The sequence below is a fragment of the Microcaecilia unicolor genome, chromosome 1 (genome assembly GCF_901765095.1).
Source record: "Microcaecilia unicolor chromosome 1, aMicUni1.1, whole genome shotgun sequence".
Lineage (NCBI taxonomy): Eukaryota > Metazoa > Chordata > Amphibia > Gymnophiona > Siphonopidae > Microcaecilia > Microcaecilia unicolor.
The window spans coordinates 705,951,175-705,967,491 of record NC_044031.1 but is presented as its reverse complement, the minus strand read 5'-3'; the positions used below and the strand labels follow the sequence as shown (position 1 = coordinate 705,967,491).

The window sequence follows — 16,317 nt, the reverse complement described above, 5'->3', positions numbered from 1 at the left end:
GATGGCGGAGGCGAGGAGCGGGGGATGGGCGTTTATGGCGGGAAAAACCGCCACGCCGGAGGAAGGACCGGGACATTCATCGGTCACGAAACTGTCACCCAACAAGGGCGAATCAGGCTTTAAGACCCCCGCATCCCCTCTAGAAGCGCTCAAGCGATCCGGGGAGCGACTCTTTGCGCCCTCGCCCTCCGACGCCATATGCCACGAGGAGAAGAATCGGGGAACCCCCTGCCCGCTATAAAAAGGTAAAAATTACCTGCTTGCCGCTCCGAGCTGTAACGACCTGGTGTCCCAGTGAGTAGCTGCAATAAACGTTTAAATAAACGTCGAAATAAACGCCTTTAAGGACGTTCAAAATTTTTTTTTTTTTTAACGGAGCCAGCGGGAGGGGGGAGAAAAGGAGGGACCTGGCACCACCAGGTTTGCACTTGCTCAAAAGAGCCCTCAACCCCAGGCACTCAACAAAACCTAAGAATTAGGCTTGGAGGCCTAGCCAGAGCTGCTGCTGTGTGTGACCACCACCTGCTGAGATAGAGAACATACTGAGGAGTTTCCGGCAGCACATGACCACATATAGGGAGGCAAAAGTTTGCTCTCTATCTCCACCTGCTGGTAGATGGACACAACCCACCAGTCTATGGATTGATCAGCTTGATGATATGGAAGTCCTAATTCAGCTATCTGTGGTTAGATAAAGCCCCTCCCCCTTTCCCTCCATCAATTGCTGCAGAAAGGAGTACAGATAATGTTCTCATCCTCTCCTTGATTAGAAAAGGCTGCTTGACAATCAAAATATCAGCTATATAGTTAAATATTAGAATAATAATAGATCTAAGTCAAAATACATCTGCTAAAATTTGTAAAGGATACCTTAAATTATGTAATGCTGTATTAACAATTCTGCGTTTCTTTGAATTTGTTGAGGACGATTGTTTCTTCTGAACAGTAGATGACTGAGATTTTGATTGACTTGCATTAGATTTGGTTGTAGGAGTATGACATTTAGAATTTGTATTTTTAATTTTTGGAGACAGCTGGACAGTGGAGGTGCTCGTAGCCATAGAAGATACAGAAGTTGATCCTACAGGAAGGGGTCCAACGGAAGCTCTAATAGTAACCTATTAAAACACAAAAGATTAAGAATATGAAATTTATTAAAAAGAATGTCAGCTCATCAAACCGAAGAGTCAAGTAAGGCTAAAATCTTTCCCAAGCGGCATCACACATTTTTTGAATGAGAAAATAAACTTTTTTCTAAACTTTTCAATAACTTTGTTGCTTACTGCATGCCAAGGAATTGCAAGTTGCTTCTCTCAGCAGTATTCAAACCCCTATTTATAATACTGATAACCTGTGAACAGTTTGCTTGCATATAAAACGTAATAAAAAATTCCTTGAAAAAAAGCATAATGCATGCTCTGCTTCAGACTTCAGCACTATCAACAGGGCATTCATAATCACAGTTCAGTGCCATATCTACCCATGCAGGAGTAAAAGCAAAGCTGAAATAAGGTATTCTATTTAAGTTGCTTATGGGCCATCATGCTGGCTTAACTGCCCACTTGACAGGGAAGTTATAAATTCTACAATTCTCATATTTGTACTTTAACCTTCTTTTCTGCATTTAATTGTTAGAGCAAGCATAAGTCAATTTTAGCAATTTGGGATTGGAACAAAAATGAACAAACTTTTGGGCCTAAGGTCAAAGACTACATGACCCAATGAGGTATCCAGGGGTAGGGCAAGGAAAAGAAAATCTACTTCTCTAAGTAAGTACAGCAAGGCCTAGCAGGAGCAAGAAAAAAACACTTTGGCATCCTAATGTTATTTCCAGATGGAAGTAACATGTTCTCATATACCTTCATCTAGCCTGACAGGCTGGACATAGCCCATAGGCTGCTGTTTCCCAAATTAATACTAGAATATCAAGTTAGAACAGTGGTTCTCAATCCAGCACTCGGAGTCATTTTTTACTCCTTCCTCTCCTTCTCTGCCCATATCCAGCAGACAGCTAAGACCTGTCGCTTCTTCCTCTATAATATTAGCAAAATTCGCCCATTCCTCTCTGAACAGACCACCCGAACCCTCGTCCACTCGCTCGTTACCTCTCGTCTTGACTATTGCAACCTTCTCCTCGCTGGCCTCCCGCTTAGCCACCTATCCCCTCTTCAATCTGTCCAAAATTCCGCCGCACGTCTTATCTACCGCGCGAACCGATACTCTCACATCACCCCTCTCCTCAAGTCGCTTCACTGGCTCCCGATCCGCTACCGTATACAGTTCAAGCTTCTCCTATTGACCTTCAAGTGCACTCGATCTGCAGCCCCCCATTACCTCTCTACCCTGCTTTCCCCATATGTTCCCACCCGTAACCTCCGCTCTCAGGACAAAGCACTCCTTTCTGTACCCTTCTCCACCACCGCTAACTCCAGACTCCGCCCCTTCTGCCTAGCATCACCTTATGCCTGGAACAGACTTCCTGAGCCCATACGCCATGCGCCCTCCCTGCCCATTTTCAAGTCCTTACTCAAGGCCCATCTCTTCTCCCTTGCTTTTGGTGCCTAACCACCTTCCCATTCCTGATACCTACAATGACTACATAGTTTTCACCTTTAGATTGTAAGCTCTCTTGAGCAGGGACTGTCCTTCCCCATGTTTAAACTTGTACAGCGCTGCGTAACCCTGGCAGCGCTATAGAAATGCTAAGTAGTAGTAGTGGGACAGACCAAAGGTCCACCAAGCCTAGTATCCTGTTTCCAACAGTGACCAATCCAGTTCACAAGTACCTGGCAAAATCCCAGAACAGTAAAACACAATATGCAGTGGATTTTCCCAAGTCCATCTTAATAATGGCTTATGGACTTTTCTTTTAGGAAATTATCCAAACATTTTTTTAAATCCTGCTAAGTTAACTGCTTTTACCACATTCTCTGGCAACAAATTCCAGTTTAATTACTCGTTGAGTAAAGAAATGTTTTCTCCAATTCGTTTTACATTTACTATTTAGTAGCTTCTTTGTGTTCTCCCTAGTCCTAATATTTTTGGAAAAAGAGTAAATAAGCAATTCACATCTACCTGTTCCACTCCACTCAGTCTTTAGAAACCACTATCATATCTCCTCTCAGCCGTCTCTTCTACAAGCTGAAGAGACTTAGCCACTTTAGCCTTTATTCATAGGGAAGTCATCCCAACCCCCTTTATCACTTTTGTCGCCCTTCTCTGTACCTAATTCCACTATATCTTTTTTCAGATGCGGTGACCAGACCTGCACACAGTATTCAAGGTACAGTCGCACCATGGCGCAATACAAAGGCATTATAACTTTCTCAGTTTTGTTTTTCATTCCTTATCTAATAATTCTTAATATTCTATTTGCTTTCTTAGCCGCCACTGCACATTGAGCAGAGGGTTTCGAGGTATCATCAACGATGACACCAAGATTCTTTTCATGGGCGGCAACTCCTAATGTGGAACCTTGCATCATGTAACTATGGTTTGGGTTCCTCTTTCCCATAGGCATCACATTTCACTTGCTCACATTAAGAATCATTTGCCATTTGGATGCCCAGTCACCCAGTCTTGTAAGGTCCTCTTGCAATTTTTCAAATACTCTTGTGTTTAACAACTTTAAATAACTTTGTGTCATCAGCAAATTTAATTACCACACTAGTTATTCTCATCTCCAGGTCATTTATAAATATGTTAAAAAGCAGTGGTCCGAGCACAGACCCCTAGGGAACCCCACTAACTACCCTTTCTCCATTGAGAATACAGCGAATGCTACATACCTGTAGAAGGTATTCTCCGAGGACAGCAGGCTGATTGTTCTCACTGATGGGTGACGTCCTTGGCAGCCCCTCCAATCGGAAACTTCACTAGCAAAGGCCTTTGCTAGTCCTCGCGCGCCCATGCGCATGGCGCATGCGCGGCCGTCTTCCCGCCTGAACCGGCTCGTGTTCGTCAATCCCATATGTAGCAAGACAAAGACAAGGGACGACACAACTCCAAAGGGGAGGCGGGCGGGTTTGTGAGAACAATCAGCCTGCTGTCCTCGGAGAATACCTTCTACAGGTATGTAGCATTCGCTTTCTCCGAGGACAAGCAGGCTGCTTGTTCTCACTGATGGGGTATCCCTAGCCCCCAGGCTCACTCAAAACAACAAACATGGTCAATTGGGCCTCGCAACGGCGAGGACATAACTGAGATTGACCTAACAATTTATCCAACTAACAGAGTGTAGCCTGGAACACAATAAACATGGGCCTAGGGGGGTGGAGTTGGATTCTAAACCCCGAACAGATTCTGAAGCACTGACTGCCCGAACCAACTGTCGCGTCGGGTATCCTGCTGCAGGCAGTAATGAGATGTGAATGTGTGGACAGATGACCACGTCGCAGCTTTGCAGATCTCTTCAATAGTGGCTGACTTCAAGTGGGCCACTGACACAGCCATGGCTCTGACATTGTGAGCCGTGACATGACCCTCAAGAGCCAGCCCAGCCTGGGCGTAAGTGAAGGAAATGCAATCTGCTAGCCAATTGGATATGATGCGTTTCCCCACAGCCACTCCCCTCCTGTTGGGATCAAAAGAAACAAACAATTGGGCGGACTGTCTGTTGGGCTGTGTCCGCTCCAGATAGAAGGCCAATGCTCTTTTGCAGTCCAATGTGTGCAGCTGACGTTCAGCAGGGCAGGAATGAGGACGGGGAAAGAATGTTGGGCAAGACAATTGACTGGTTCAGATGGAACTCCGACACTACCTTCGGCAAGAACTTAGGGTGAATGCGGAGGACTACTCTGTTATGATGAAATTTGGTGTAAGGGGCCTGGGCTACCAGGGCCTGAAGCTCACTGACTCTACGAGCTGAAGTAACTGCCACCAAGAAAATGACCTTCCAGGTCAAGTACTTCAGATGGCAGGAGTTCAGTGGCTCAAAAGGAGGTTTCATCAGCTGGGTGAGAATGACATTGAGATCCCATGACACTGTAGGAGGTTTGACGGGGGGCTTTGACAAAAGCAAACCTCTCATGAAGCGAACAACTAAAGGCTGTCCTGAGATCGGCTTACCTTCCACACGGTAATAGTATGCACTGATTGCACTAAGGTGAACCCTTACAGAGTTGGTCTTGAGACCAGACTCAGACAAGTGCAGAAGGTATTCAAGCAGGGTCTGTGTAGGACAAGAGCGAGGATCTAGGGCCTTGCTGTCACACCAGACGGCAAACCTCCTCCATAAAAAGAAGTAACGCCTCTTAGTGGAATCTTTCCTGGAAGCAAGCAAGATGCGGGAGACACCCTCTGACAGACCCAAAGAGGCAAAGTCTACGCTCTCAACATCCAGGCCGTGAGAGCCAGACCCCGGAGGTTGGGATGCAGAAGCGCCCCTTTGTCCTGTGTGATGAGGGTCGGAAAACACTCCAATCTCCATGGTTCTTCGGAGGACAACTCCAGAAGAAGAGGGAACCAGATCTGACACGGCCAAAACGGAGCAATCATGATCATGGTGCCTCGGCCTTGCTTGAGTTTCAACAAAGTCTTCCCCACCAGAAGTATGGGAGGATAAGCATACAGCAGACCTTCCCCCCAGTCCAGGAGGAAGGCATCCGATGCCAGTCTGCCGTGGGCCTGAAGCCTGGAACAGAACTGAGGGACTTTGTGGTTGGCTCGAGATGCAAAGAGATCTACCAAGGGGGTGCTCCACACCTGGAAGATCTGGCGCACTACTCTGGAGTTGAGCGACCACTCGTGAGGTTGCATAATCCTGCTCAACCTGTCGGCCAGACTGTTGTTTACGCCTGCCAGATATGTGGCTTGGAGCACCATGCCGTGACGGCGAGCCCACAGCCACATACTGACGGCTTCCTGACACAGGGGGCGAGATCCGGTGCCCCCCTGCTTGTTGATGTAATACATGGCAACCTGGTTGTCTGTCTGAATTTGGATAATTTGGTGGGACAGCCGATCTCTGAAAGCCTTCAGAGCGTTCCAGACCGCTCATAACTCCAGGAGATTGATCTGCAGATCGCGTTCCTGGAGGGACCAGCTTCCCTGGGTTTGAAGCCCATCGACATGAGCTCCCCACCCCAGGAGAGACGCATCCGTAGTCAGCACTTTTTGTGGCTGAGGAATTTGAAAAGGACGTCCGAGAGTCAAATTGGACCAAATCGTCCATCAATACAGGGACTTGAGAAAACTCATGGACAGGTGGATCACGTCTTCTAGATCCCCAGCAGCCTGAAACCACTAGGAAGCTAGGGTCCATTGAGCAGATCGCATGTGAAGGCGGGCCATGGGAGTCACATGAACTGTGGAGGCCATGTGGCCCAACAATCTCAACATCTGCCGAGCTGTGATCTGCTGGGACGCTCGCACCCGCGAGACAAGGGACAACAAGTTGTTGGCTCTCGTTTCTGGGAGATAGGCGTGAGCCGTCCGAGAATCCAGCAGAGCTCCTATGAATTCGAGTCTCTGTACTGGGAGAAGATGGGACTTTGGATAATTTATCACAAACCCCAGTAGCTCCAGGAGGCGAATAGTCATCTGCATGGACTGTAGAGCTCCTGCCTCAGATGTGTTCTTCACCAGCCAATCGTCGAGATAGGGGAACACGTGTACTCCCAGCCTGCGAAGCGCCGCTGCTACTACAGCCAAGCACTTCGTGAACACTCTGAGCGCAGAGGCGAGCCCAAAGGGTAGCACACAGTACTGGAAGTGATGTGTGCCCAGCTGAAATCGCAGATACTGTATGTGAGCTGGCAGTATCGGGATGTGCGTGTAGGCGTCCTTCAAGTCCAGAGAGCATAGCCAATCGTTTTCCTGAATCATGGGGAGAAGGGTGCCCAGGGAAAGCATCCTGAACTTTTCCTTGACCAGATATTTGTTCAGGGCCCTTAGGTCTAGGATGGGACACATCCCCCCTGTTTACTTTTCCACAAGGAAGTACCTGGAATAGAATCCCAGCCCTTCTTGCCCGGATGGCATGGGCTCGACCGCATTGGCGCTGAGAAGGGCGGAGAGTTCCTCTGCAAGTACCTGCTTGTGCTGGAAGCTGTAAGATTTCGCTCCCGGTGGGCAATTTGGAGGTTTGGAGGCCAAATTGAGGGTGTATCCTTGCCGGACTATTTGAAGAACCCAACGGTCGGAGGTTGTAAGAGGCCACCTTTGGTGAAAAACTTTCAACCTCCCTCCGACCGGTAGATCGCCCGGCACTGACACGTTGATGTCGGCTATGCTCTGCTGGAGCCAGTCAAAAGCTCGCCCCCCTGCTTTTGCTGGGGAGCCGTGGGGCCTTGCTGAGGCGCACGCTGCTGACGAGAGCGCGCGCGCTGGGGCTTAGCCTGGGCCGCAGGCTGTCGAGAAGGAGGATTGTACCTACGCTTACCAGAAGAGTAGGGAACAGTCTTCCTTCCCCCATAAAAACGTCTACCTGAGGAGGTAGATGCTGAAGGCTGCCGGCGGGAGAACTTGTCGAAAGCGGTATCCCGCTGGTGGAGCTGCTCTACCACCTGTTCGACTTTCTCTCCAAAAATATTGTCCGCTCGGCAAGGGGAGTCCGCAATCCGCTGCTGGATCCTATTCTCCAGGTCGGAGGCACGCAGCCATGAGAGTCTGCGCATCACCACACCTTGAGCAGCGGCCCTGGACGCAACATCAAAGTTATCATATACCCCTCTGGCCAGGAATTTTCTGCACGACTTCAGCTGCCTGACCACCTCCTGAAATGGCTTGGCTTGCTCATGAGGGAGCTTGTCCACCAAGCCCGCCAACTGCCGCACATTGTTCTGCATATGTATGCTCGTGTAGAGCTGGTAAGACTGAATTTTGGCCACGAGCATAGAAGAATGGTAGGCCTTCCTCCCAAAGGAGTCTAAGGTTCTAGAGTCTTTGCCCGGGGGCGCCGAAGCATGCTCCCTAGAACTCTTAGCCTTCTTTAGGGCCAGATCCACCACACCAGAGTCATGAGGCAACTGAGTGCGCATCAGCTCTGGATCCCCATGGATCCGGTACTGGGACTCGATCTTCTTGGGAATGTGGGGATTAGTTAGAGGCTTGGTCCAGTTCGCCAGCAATGTCTTTTTTAGAACATGATGCATGGGTACTGTGGACACTTCCTTAGGTGGAGAAGGATAGTCCAAGAGCTCAAACTTTTCAGCCCTGGGCTCATCCTCCACGACCATGGCCGTAGACATCTCCCGGACAAAGGCCACAAAGGACAGACTCTCGGGAGGAGAAAGCTGCCTCTCAGGGGAGGGAGTGGGATCAGAAGGAAGGCCATCAGACTCCTCGTCAGAGAAATATCTGATGTCCTCCTCCTCCTCCCACGAGGCCTCACCATCGGTATCAGACACAAGTTCATGAACCTGTGTCTGAAGCCGTGCCCGACTCGACTCCGTGGAAACACGGCCACGGTGGGAGCGTCGAGAGGTAGACTCCCTCGTCCGCATCGGCGAAGCTCCCTCCGCCGACGTCGTCGGGGATCCTTCCTGGGAGGCGGCAGCAGTTGATACCACAAGCGGTACCGATGTCGGAGACCTCACCCCGGGCAAGGGGCCAGCCGGCGCCTCACTCGACGGTACCGGTGGCGCAAGCACCCCCGGTACCGGAGGAGAAGGGCGCAACAGCTCTCCCAGGATCTCTGGGAGAACGGCCTGGAGACTCTCGTGCAGAGCGGCTGTGGAGAAAGACATGGAAGCCGATGCAGGCGTCGAGGTCAGAGTCTGTTCCGGGCGTGGAGGCGGTTCCGGACTGTCCAAGGTGGAGCGCATCGACACCTCCTGAACAGAAGGTGAGCGGTCCTTCCGGTGCCGATGCCTACTGGGTGCCGACTCCCTCGGCGACCCAGAGCTCTCGGTACCGACGCGGGAAGGGGACAGGTGTCGATGCTTCTTCGATTTTTTCAGACGAAGCATGTCACCGGAGCTTCCCGGTACCGACGAGGAGGACGTAGAATCCAGCCGTCTCTTCCTTGGGGCCGAGGCCGAAGAAGGTCGGTCTCGGGGGGGCTGTACCGCAGGAGCCCTCAGGGTAGGGGGAGACCCACCCGAAGGCTCACCGCCACCAGCAGGGGAATGGACAGCCCTCACCTGCACTCCAGTCGAAGCACCACCGTCCGACGACATCAGCACTAGTGGAGGTCCCGGTACCACCGATGCCGACGCAGCCTTTCGATGTCTCGGTACCGATGATGCAGATGGTCGATACCTCGATGCCGACGTCTTGATGCTGTCGACGTCGATGCAGTCGATGCCCCCGGTGCTGTTGTCGACGAAGAGCCCGAGAACAACACGTTCCACTGGGCCAATCTCGCTACCTGAGTCCTCTTCTGTAAAAGGACGCAAAGACTGCAGGCCTGCGGGCGGTACCCAGCCCCCAGACACTGAAGACACGACGCGTGCCTATCAGTGAGCGAGATTACCCGGGCGCACTGAGTGCACTTCTTGAAGCCGCTGGGAGACTTCGATGACATGGGCGGAAAAATCACGCCAGCGAAATCAAAATTCGTAATGGCGATTAAAGGCACCAAAAATAGGGAGAGAAAAAACCCATACCGAGGCCTCAAAAAAGGCCTACCCCAAAAGCGAAAGGAAACTTACTTCGGGGAAAAACAAACTGGACACACGGGAAGGGATAAGACCGAAAGGTCTCTCTTTTTTTTTTTTAACAAAATCGCAAAGACGCGCGAGGGGCAACTTTGAGGGGTGCGAAACGGCGCAAAACACAACCGTCCCGAGCGCGGACAAAAGAAGACTGACGAACACGAGCCGGTTCGGGCAGGAAGACGGCCGCGCATGTGCGGTGCACACGGGCGCGCGAGGACTAGCAAAGGCCTTTGCTAGTGAAGTTTCCGATTGGAGGGGCTGCCAAGGACGTCACCCATCAGTGAGAACAAGCAGCCTGCTTGTCCTCGGAGAATGACAACCTACTCTCCGTTTTCTATATTTTAACCAGTTTTAATTCACAATAGGACAATGTCTCCTATCCCATGACTTAATTTCCTCAGGTCTCATGAGGTACTTTGTCAAATGCCTTTTGATAATCCAGATACCCAATATTGATTGGATCACCTTTATTCGCATCTTCATTCATACATGAGATAAATTTACTTATAATGGAAGTAATGCCTGCAGATTTATCTCATGCATACTCACTGTGGATATCTTGAAAACCTGACTGGCTGGGTATGTCCCAAGGACTGGGCTGAGAATCCCTGTGTTAGGAACAAGTCATCAAAGTACCGAAAGAACAAAGAACAAACTTTTGCCCCCTCAACAAGAAAAGACCATCATTGTGAAATGTCACTAGAAATTTTACCACATGATTAAAATGCTCTGAATAAAATACACGTTTTAATTAAATCAAGAATATGCTTAACTATTTTATCTTTCAGAAGACTACTACTACTATTTAGCATTTCTATAGCGCTACACAGCGTATGCAGCGCTGCACAAACATAGAAGAAAGACAGTCCCTGCTCAAAGAGCTTACAATCTAATAGACAAAAAATAAAGCAATTAATGTGTAGAGGAAAGAGGAAAGAGGAGAGGAGGGTAGGTGGAGGTGAGTGGATACAAGTGGTTACGAGTCAATAGCAATGTTAAAGAGGTGGGCTTTCAATCTAGATTTAAAGATGGTCAAGGATGGGGCAAGACATAGGGGCTCAGGAAGTCTATTCCAGGCATAGGGTGCAGCAAGACAGAAGGAGCAAAGTCTGGAGTTGGCAGTAGCGGAGAAGGGAACAGATAAGAAGGATTTATCCAGGGAACGGAGTGCACGGGATGGGGTGTAGGGAAGGACGAGTGTGGAGAGATACTGGGGAGCAGCAGAGTGACTACGTTTATAGGTTAGTAGAAGAAGTTTGAACAGGATGCGAAAACGGATAGGGAGCCAGTGAAGCGACTTGAGGAGAGGGGTAGTATGAGTAAAGTGACCCTGGCGAAAGACGAGACGGGCAGCAGAGTTTTGAACCGATTGGAGAGGGGAGAGGGGAGAGGTGACTAAGTGGGAGGCCAGCAAGAAGCAGATTGCAGTATCCAAATGAGAGGTGACAAGGGTGTGGATGAGGGTTTTGGTAGAGTGCTCAGAAAGAAAGGGGCGGATTTTACGGATGTTGTAAAGAAAGAAATGACAGGTCTTGGCGATCTGCTGGATATGAGCAGAGAAGGAGAGAGAAGAGTCAAAGATGACCCCAAGGTTTCGAGCTGAGGAGACAGGGTGAATGAGAGAGTCATCAACAAAGTCACTGAGAAAGGATGAAAGGGACTTATCAGGGGGACGATAAATGACTGCTATTCGAAGAGGCAGAGGAGAGAAAAGGCGGATAGAGTGGACTTCAAAGGAGGAAAAACAGTGAGATTGAGGTGGAAGAAGGGGTTGAAATCTGGAGGAGGGAGAGAGTAGTAATCCAACACCACCCTCGCGGCCAGCAGGGCAAGGAGTATCTGAAAAAAGATAGCCGCCATGGCAGAGGGCTGCGACTGAAGCAGAGTCATCAGGGCAGAGCCAGGTTTCTGTTATGGCGAGCAGATGGAGGTGGCGCGAGATAAAGAGGTCATGGATATAGGGGAGTTTGTTGCAGATAGAGCGGGCATTCCAAAGGGCGCAAGAGAAGGGCAGAGAAGAGGAGGGGAGTAGAGGAATAGTGATGAGGTTAGAGAGGTCATGGTGAAATCTGTAGAGTTGGGATAATAGTTAGTGAGGAGGGCCAGGATTGGGATTCATGTCACCGGCTGAGAGTAAGAGGAGTAAAAGAGAGCGGAGGAGAGTAGGAGAGGTGTGGCCATGAAGGTGTCGAAGGTGAGAGGTATTTAGGTGGAATGGGGAAGGCAAAATGGAAGGAAGAAAGAGATGAAGATTAAAAGTTAAGAGGGAGGAAGAGGGTAGGAGATAAGGTGAGGTGATGAAGTCGATGGATGGGCAGTGAGTTCCTGTAGTGGAGAGAAGTAGGGGGTGAGGGAAAAGATTAGGAAGGGACAGGGCAAGGAAGAGAATGTGTATAGGGGCCACAGTGTGATTCAGAATTAGGTATAATTGGGTGAGGTCAGTAGTGACTGGGAGAAAATAGATGTAAAGAGAAAAATGCCCCACACGCCTAACGGTGCACAGCACCAAGAGCGGAGGCCCTGAGTGGATCGGACTGGACCTGGGAGTCACCCTGGAGAAGGCTGAAAGGATATGCAGATGAGCTGCAAGTCCTCTACAGCACCTGAAAGGCAGCCGGTGGTAGACCTGGGCACTTCTCAGCTGAGGAAGGCTTACCAGTGCCATTTTAACTATCTTGAATACAAGTTGTTTAATTTACTTCCATTTAAATCACATTTTAATTAATTTACCTTAGTTCCAGGGGGCAAGCCATCCAATTCTTTAGGTTTTCTATATGTTCGATGATGTTGAGTTTTGTGATCCATTTTTTCTTTACAGGTCAAAAATTGCAATCTGCATTTAGTGCAACGATAGATTCCTTTTTTCTATTAAAAAGAATAAGGAAACGCATTTGGTAAGCCAGCACTCTTATTGAAATGTCCTTTTCATAAGAACAGCTGCCTTTTCACTTTAAATGAAAAGGCGTGCCTAGTGAGTATTTTAAGAGATCACAGTGAGGAACATTTCCACTGAAAATATGCTGTCTTTGAAAATGGACTATTTGAGAGTTGTCAACCTGTGTAGCAAAAGTGTTCCGAAAGGGAGCATTAGGTTAGCAGAGAACACACTACATGTAGTCTGGGTTTTTCAAATACGAACATTAAGTGTAGTTTGCCTGTTTAGTAGGGAGCTGAGGGAAGGGGTTGCAAAGTAGGTAAGCCATAATGGTGGGGCAAATGCTTTTGGTTTCTTTGTGCCCCTCAAAATTGTTGAGCTACAATAGGACAATTCAAACAAATTATTTTCAAACCTTTGCATTTCTTTACCATCAATGAATTTCATCTTATAAAGTATAATTTTATAAATTTTTGCATATGTGGCAATACAAACATGTAAAAGGTAAAATTATGTATCATACCTGATAATTTTCTTTCCATTAATCATAGCTGATCAACCCATAGACTGGTGGGTGTGTCCATCTACCAGCAGGTGGAGATAGAGAGCAATCCTTTTGCCTCCCTATATGTGGTCATGTGCTGCCAGAAACTCCTCAGTATGTCGATATCAAAGCTCCATCCGCAGGACTCAGCACTTAGAGAATTACACCCACAAAGGGACACTCTGCCCAGCTCACCACCGCCGAAAGGGGGGAGGGGAATTAACCCAGCTCATCCCCACACAAGTGGGGGAGGGGAATCCGTCCAGCTCATCCCCGCGGAGCGGGGGAGGGACACCACACCCGCCGATGCAGGGGGATCTGGCTTATCCTGCAACCGCGGGAGGAGCTGACTGACCCTAACACCGCCGAAGCGGGAGGGGTACAAAGCTGCCCTACAGCCGCACGAAGCGGGAGGGAGCGCCGGCAGAATTTAGGTCTCAATCCAGCCCCGTAAAACGGAGGTGAGAGGAATGCAGCAGCTCACTGTAACACAAAATCGTCTCAACTCCTGAAGAATCCAATTGAAAAAACTTGAACACGAAGATCCTCCTGAACAGGAACTGAAGACTAAACTTGAACCTGAAATGCAACCAGAATAAAAACAGTACAGATATCTGGGAGGGGCCATGGATTGATCAGCTATGATTAATGGAAAGAAAATTATCAGGTATGATTCATAATTTTACCTTCCATATCATCATGCTGATCAATCCATAGACTGGTGGGATGTACCGAAGCAGTACTCACCCAGGGCGGGACATAGAAATCCCTGACCGCAACACTGAAACTCCAAACCGGGCCTCCGCCCGAGCTGCCACAGTCAAGCGGTAATGCCTGGAGAAGGTATGAGCCGATGCCCAAGTTGCCGCCTTGCAAATCTCTTCCAAGGAGACGGACCCGGCCTCCGCCATCGAGGCCGCCTGAGCTCTAGTGGAGTGAGCCTTCAGCCGGATAGGCGGCACCTTCCCCGCGGCCACATAAGCCGCTGCAATGGCTTCCTTGACCCATCTTGCCACTGTAGGCTTAGCAGCCTGCAGACCCTTACGAGGACCTGCAAACAGGACAAACAGATGATCCGATTTCCGGAAATCATTGGTCACTTCCAAGTATCTGATGATGACTTGTCTCACATCTAGATATTTGAGAGCAGAGTACTCCTCTGGGTAGTCCTCCCCTACGAAAGGATGGGAGACAGAGCTGCTGATTCACATGGAAGCGAGAGACAATCTTGGGCAGGAAGGAAGGCACTGTGCGAATAGACACTCCTGCCTCAGTGAACTGCAGAAAGGGCTCTCGACATGATAGCGCCTGGAGCTCGGAAACTCTTCTGGCTGAAGTGATAGCCACCAAAAAGACTACTTTCAACGTCAGGTCTTTCAGAGATGCCCTCGACAAGGGTTCAAAAGGCGGCTTCTGCAAGGCTCTTAGCACCAGATTGAGATTCCACGCAGGTACCACTGAGTGCAGAGGAGGGTGCAGGTGATTAACTCCCTTGAGAAAGCGCACCACATCTGGCTGCGAAGCCAGGGAAGCACCCTTCAGGTGGCCCCTGAAGCAAGCCAGAGCCGTTACCTGGACTTTAAGGGAACTGAGCGACAGGCCTTTCTCCAGACCTTCTTGCAGGAACACCAACACTGAAGAAATTGGAGCAGTGAAGGGAGAAAGGGAGCCTGCCTCATACCACGATGCAAAGGTACGCCAAACCCTGGCGTAAGCAGTAGAAGTAGAGCACTTCCTCGCTCTCAGCATAGTGGCGATGACCTTGTCTGAGAAGCCCTTCTTCCTCAGACGCTGCCGCTCAATAGCCAGGCCAAAAGACCAAAGGGGGAGGGATCCTCCATCACCACGGGACCCTGATGCAACAGGTCCTGCTCCGCTGGCAGCTGCAGAGGGCCGTCCACTGAGAGCCTGATCAAGTCCGCATACCAGGGACGTCTGGGCCAGTCCGGACCCACCAGGATTACCCAGCCCGGATGCTTTGCCACCCGGTCTAGCACCCTGCCCAACATGGGCCAGGGTGGGAACACATAGAGAAGCTCCTGTGTCGGCCACTGTTGGAGAAGCGCATCTACTCCCAGAGATCGAGGGTCCCGTCCTCTGCTGAAAAAGCGCGGCACTTAGCAATTGGCCGATGACGCCATCAGATCTAGGCTCGGCTGGCCCCAGCGCTTCGTGATGTCCAAGAACACCTGAGCCGATAGCTGCCACTCTCCGGGATCCAAGGTATGGCGACTGAGAAAGTCCGCCTTGACATTCATGACTCCGGCAATGTGGGCCGCCAACAGCTGTTCCAGATTCGCTTCCGCCCACTGGCATAGATTCATGGCCTCCTTGGCTAGAGGGGCGCTCTTGGTACCTCCCTGGCAATTGACATAGGCCACAGCCGTGGCATTGTCCGACAGGATCTGTACTGGCTTCAACGCCAGTACCGGGAGAAACTCCAAAAGCGCTAACCGAATGGCTCTGAGTTCCAGGAGGTTGCTAGACCACTTTGCCTCTGCAGGAGACCAGAGCCCCTGCGCTGTCCTTCCCAAGCAGTGGGCTCCCCAGCCCGTCAAAGAGGCGTCCATCGTGACGACAACCCACTCCGGGATCAAAAGAGGCATCCCTGCGGACAACTTGTCTGTCCTCAGCCACCAGCTCAGCACCTTGCGCACCGCTAGGTCCAAGGGAAGGCGCACAGCGTAATCCTCCGACACTGGAGTCCAGCGCTGCAGCAGAGAGAGTTGTAGTGGTCTCATATGAGCCCTGGCCCAGGGCACTACTTCCATCGTGGCTGTCATAGAGCCCAACAGCTGCACAAATAAATACAGCTACATGGAAAATCAGGTACAAGTACAGTACATTAGGTAGGGGAGAGAAACAGGGTAGGAAGGGGAAAAAAGGAAGTCCAGGAGCAGGCAAAGCAGAGTGACTCAACAGGACCGGCAAGGCGATCTTCAAACAGGAACTGCAGCAGTGCCCAGATGAGACGCAGAGGAAGCTGCAGCAGTAGCATGCGACCAGGAAAGAAGCAACGATCACCAGAGGCAGACGAAAGCTGGAGGCAGGCAACACCCACAGAGATAATGGCAAAGGAACCAAGATGGAGGTTCGAACAGACCTCCAGCGCAGCTCCAACCGTCGGGCCTTCCAGGACGAGGACCTCCGCCACTGCTCCACCATCAGGCCAGCAGGAGAGGAAGAGCTGGCGATGTCAGCAGGGGAGCAACTCCAGCGGGACAACCAGAAGATCGTCTAGGGCAGGACAGCAAAGGCAGCAGACTCCCCGGCGGAAAAGATGAAAACGGGGGAGAGGC

General features: G+C 50.2%; 1 protein-coding gene across 1 annotated transcript in view; it reads right to left on the bottom strand.

Moving 5' to 3' along the window:
• The window catches only part of ZNF280D (zinc finger protein 280D), a 434,133-nt gene that overhangs the window by 217,331 nt on the left and 200,485 nt on the right, over positions 1-16,317 (bottom strand). Inside the window, 2 exon segments of the mRNA XM_030189034.1 lie at positions 871-1,118; positions 12,330-12,464. Of these exon segments, the coding sequence (XP_030044894.1) occupies positions 871-1,118; positions 12,330-12,464 (383 nt within the window).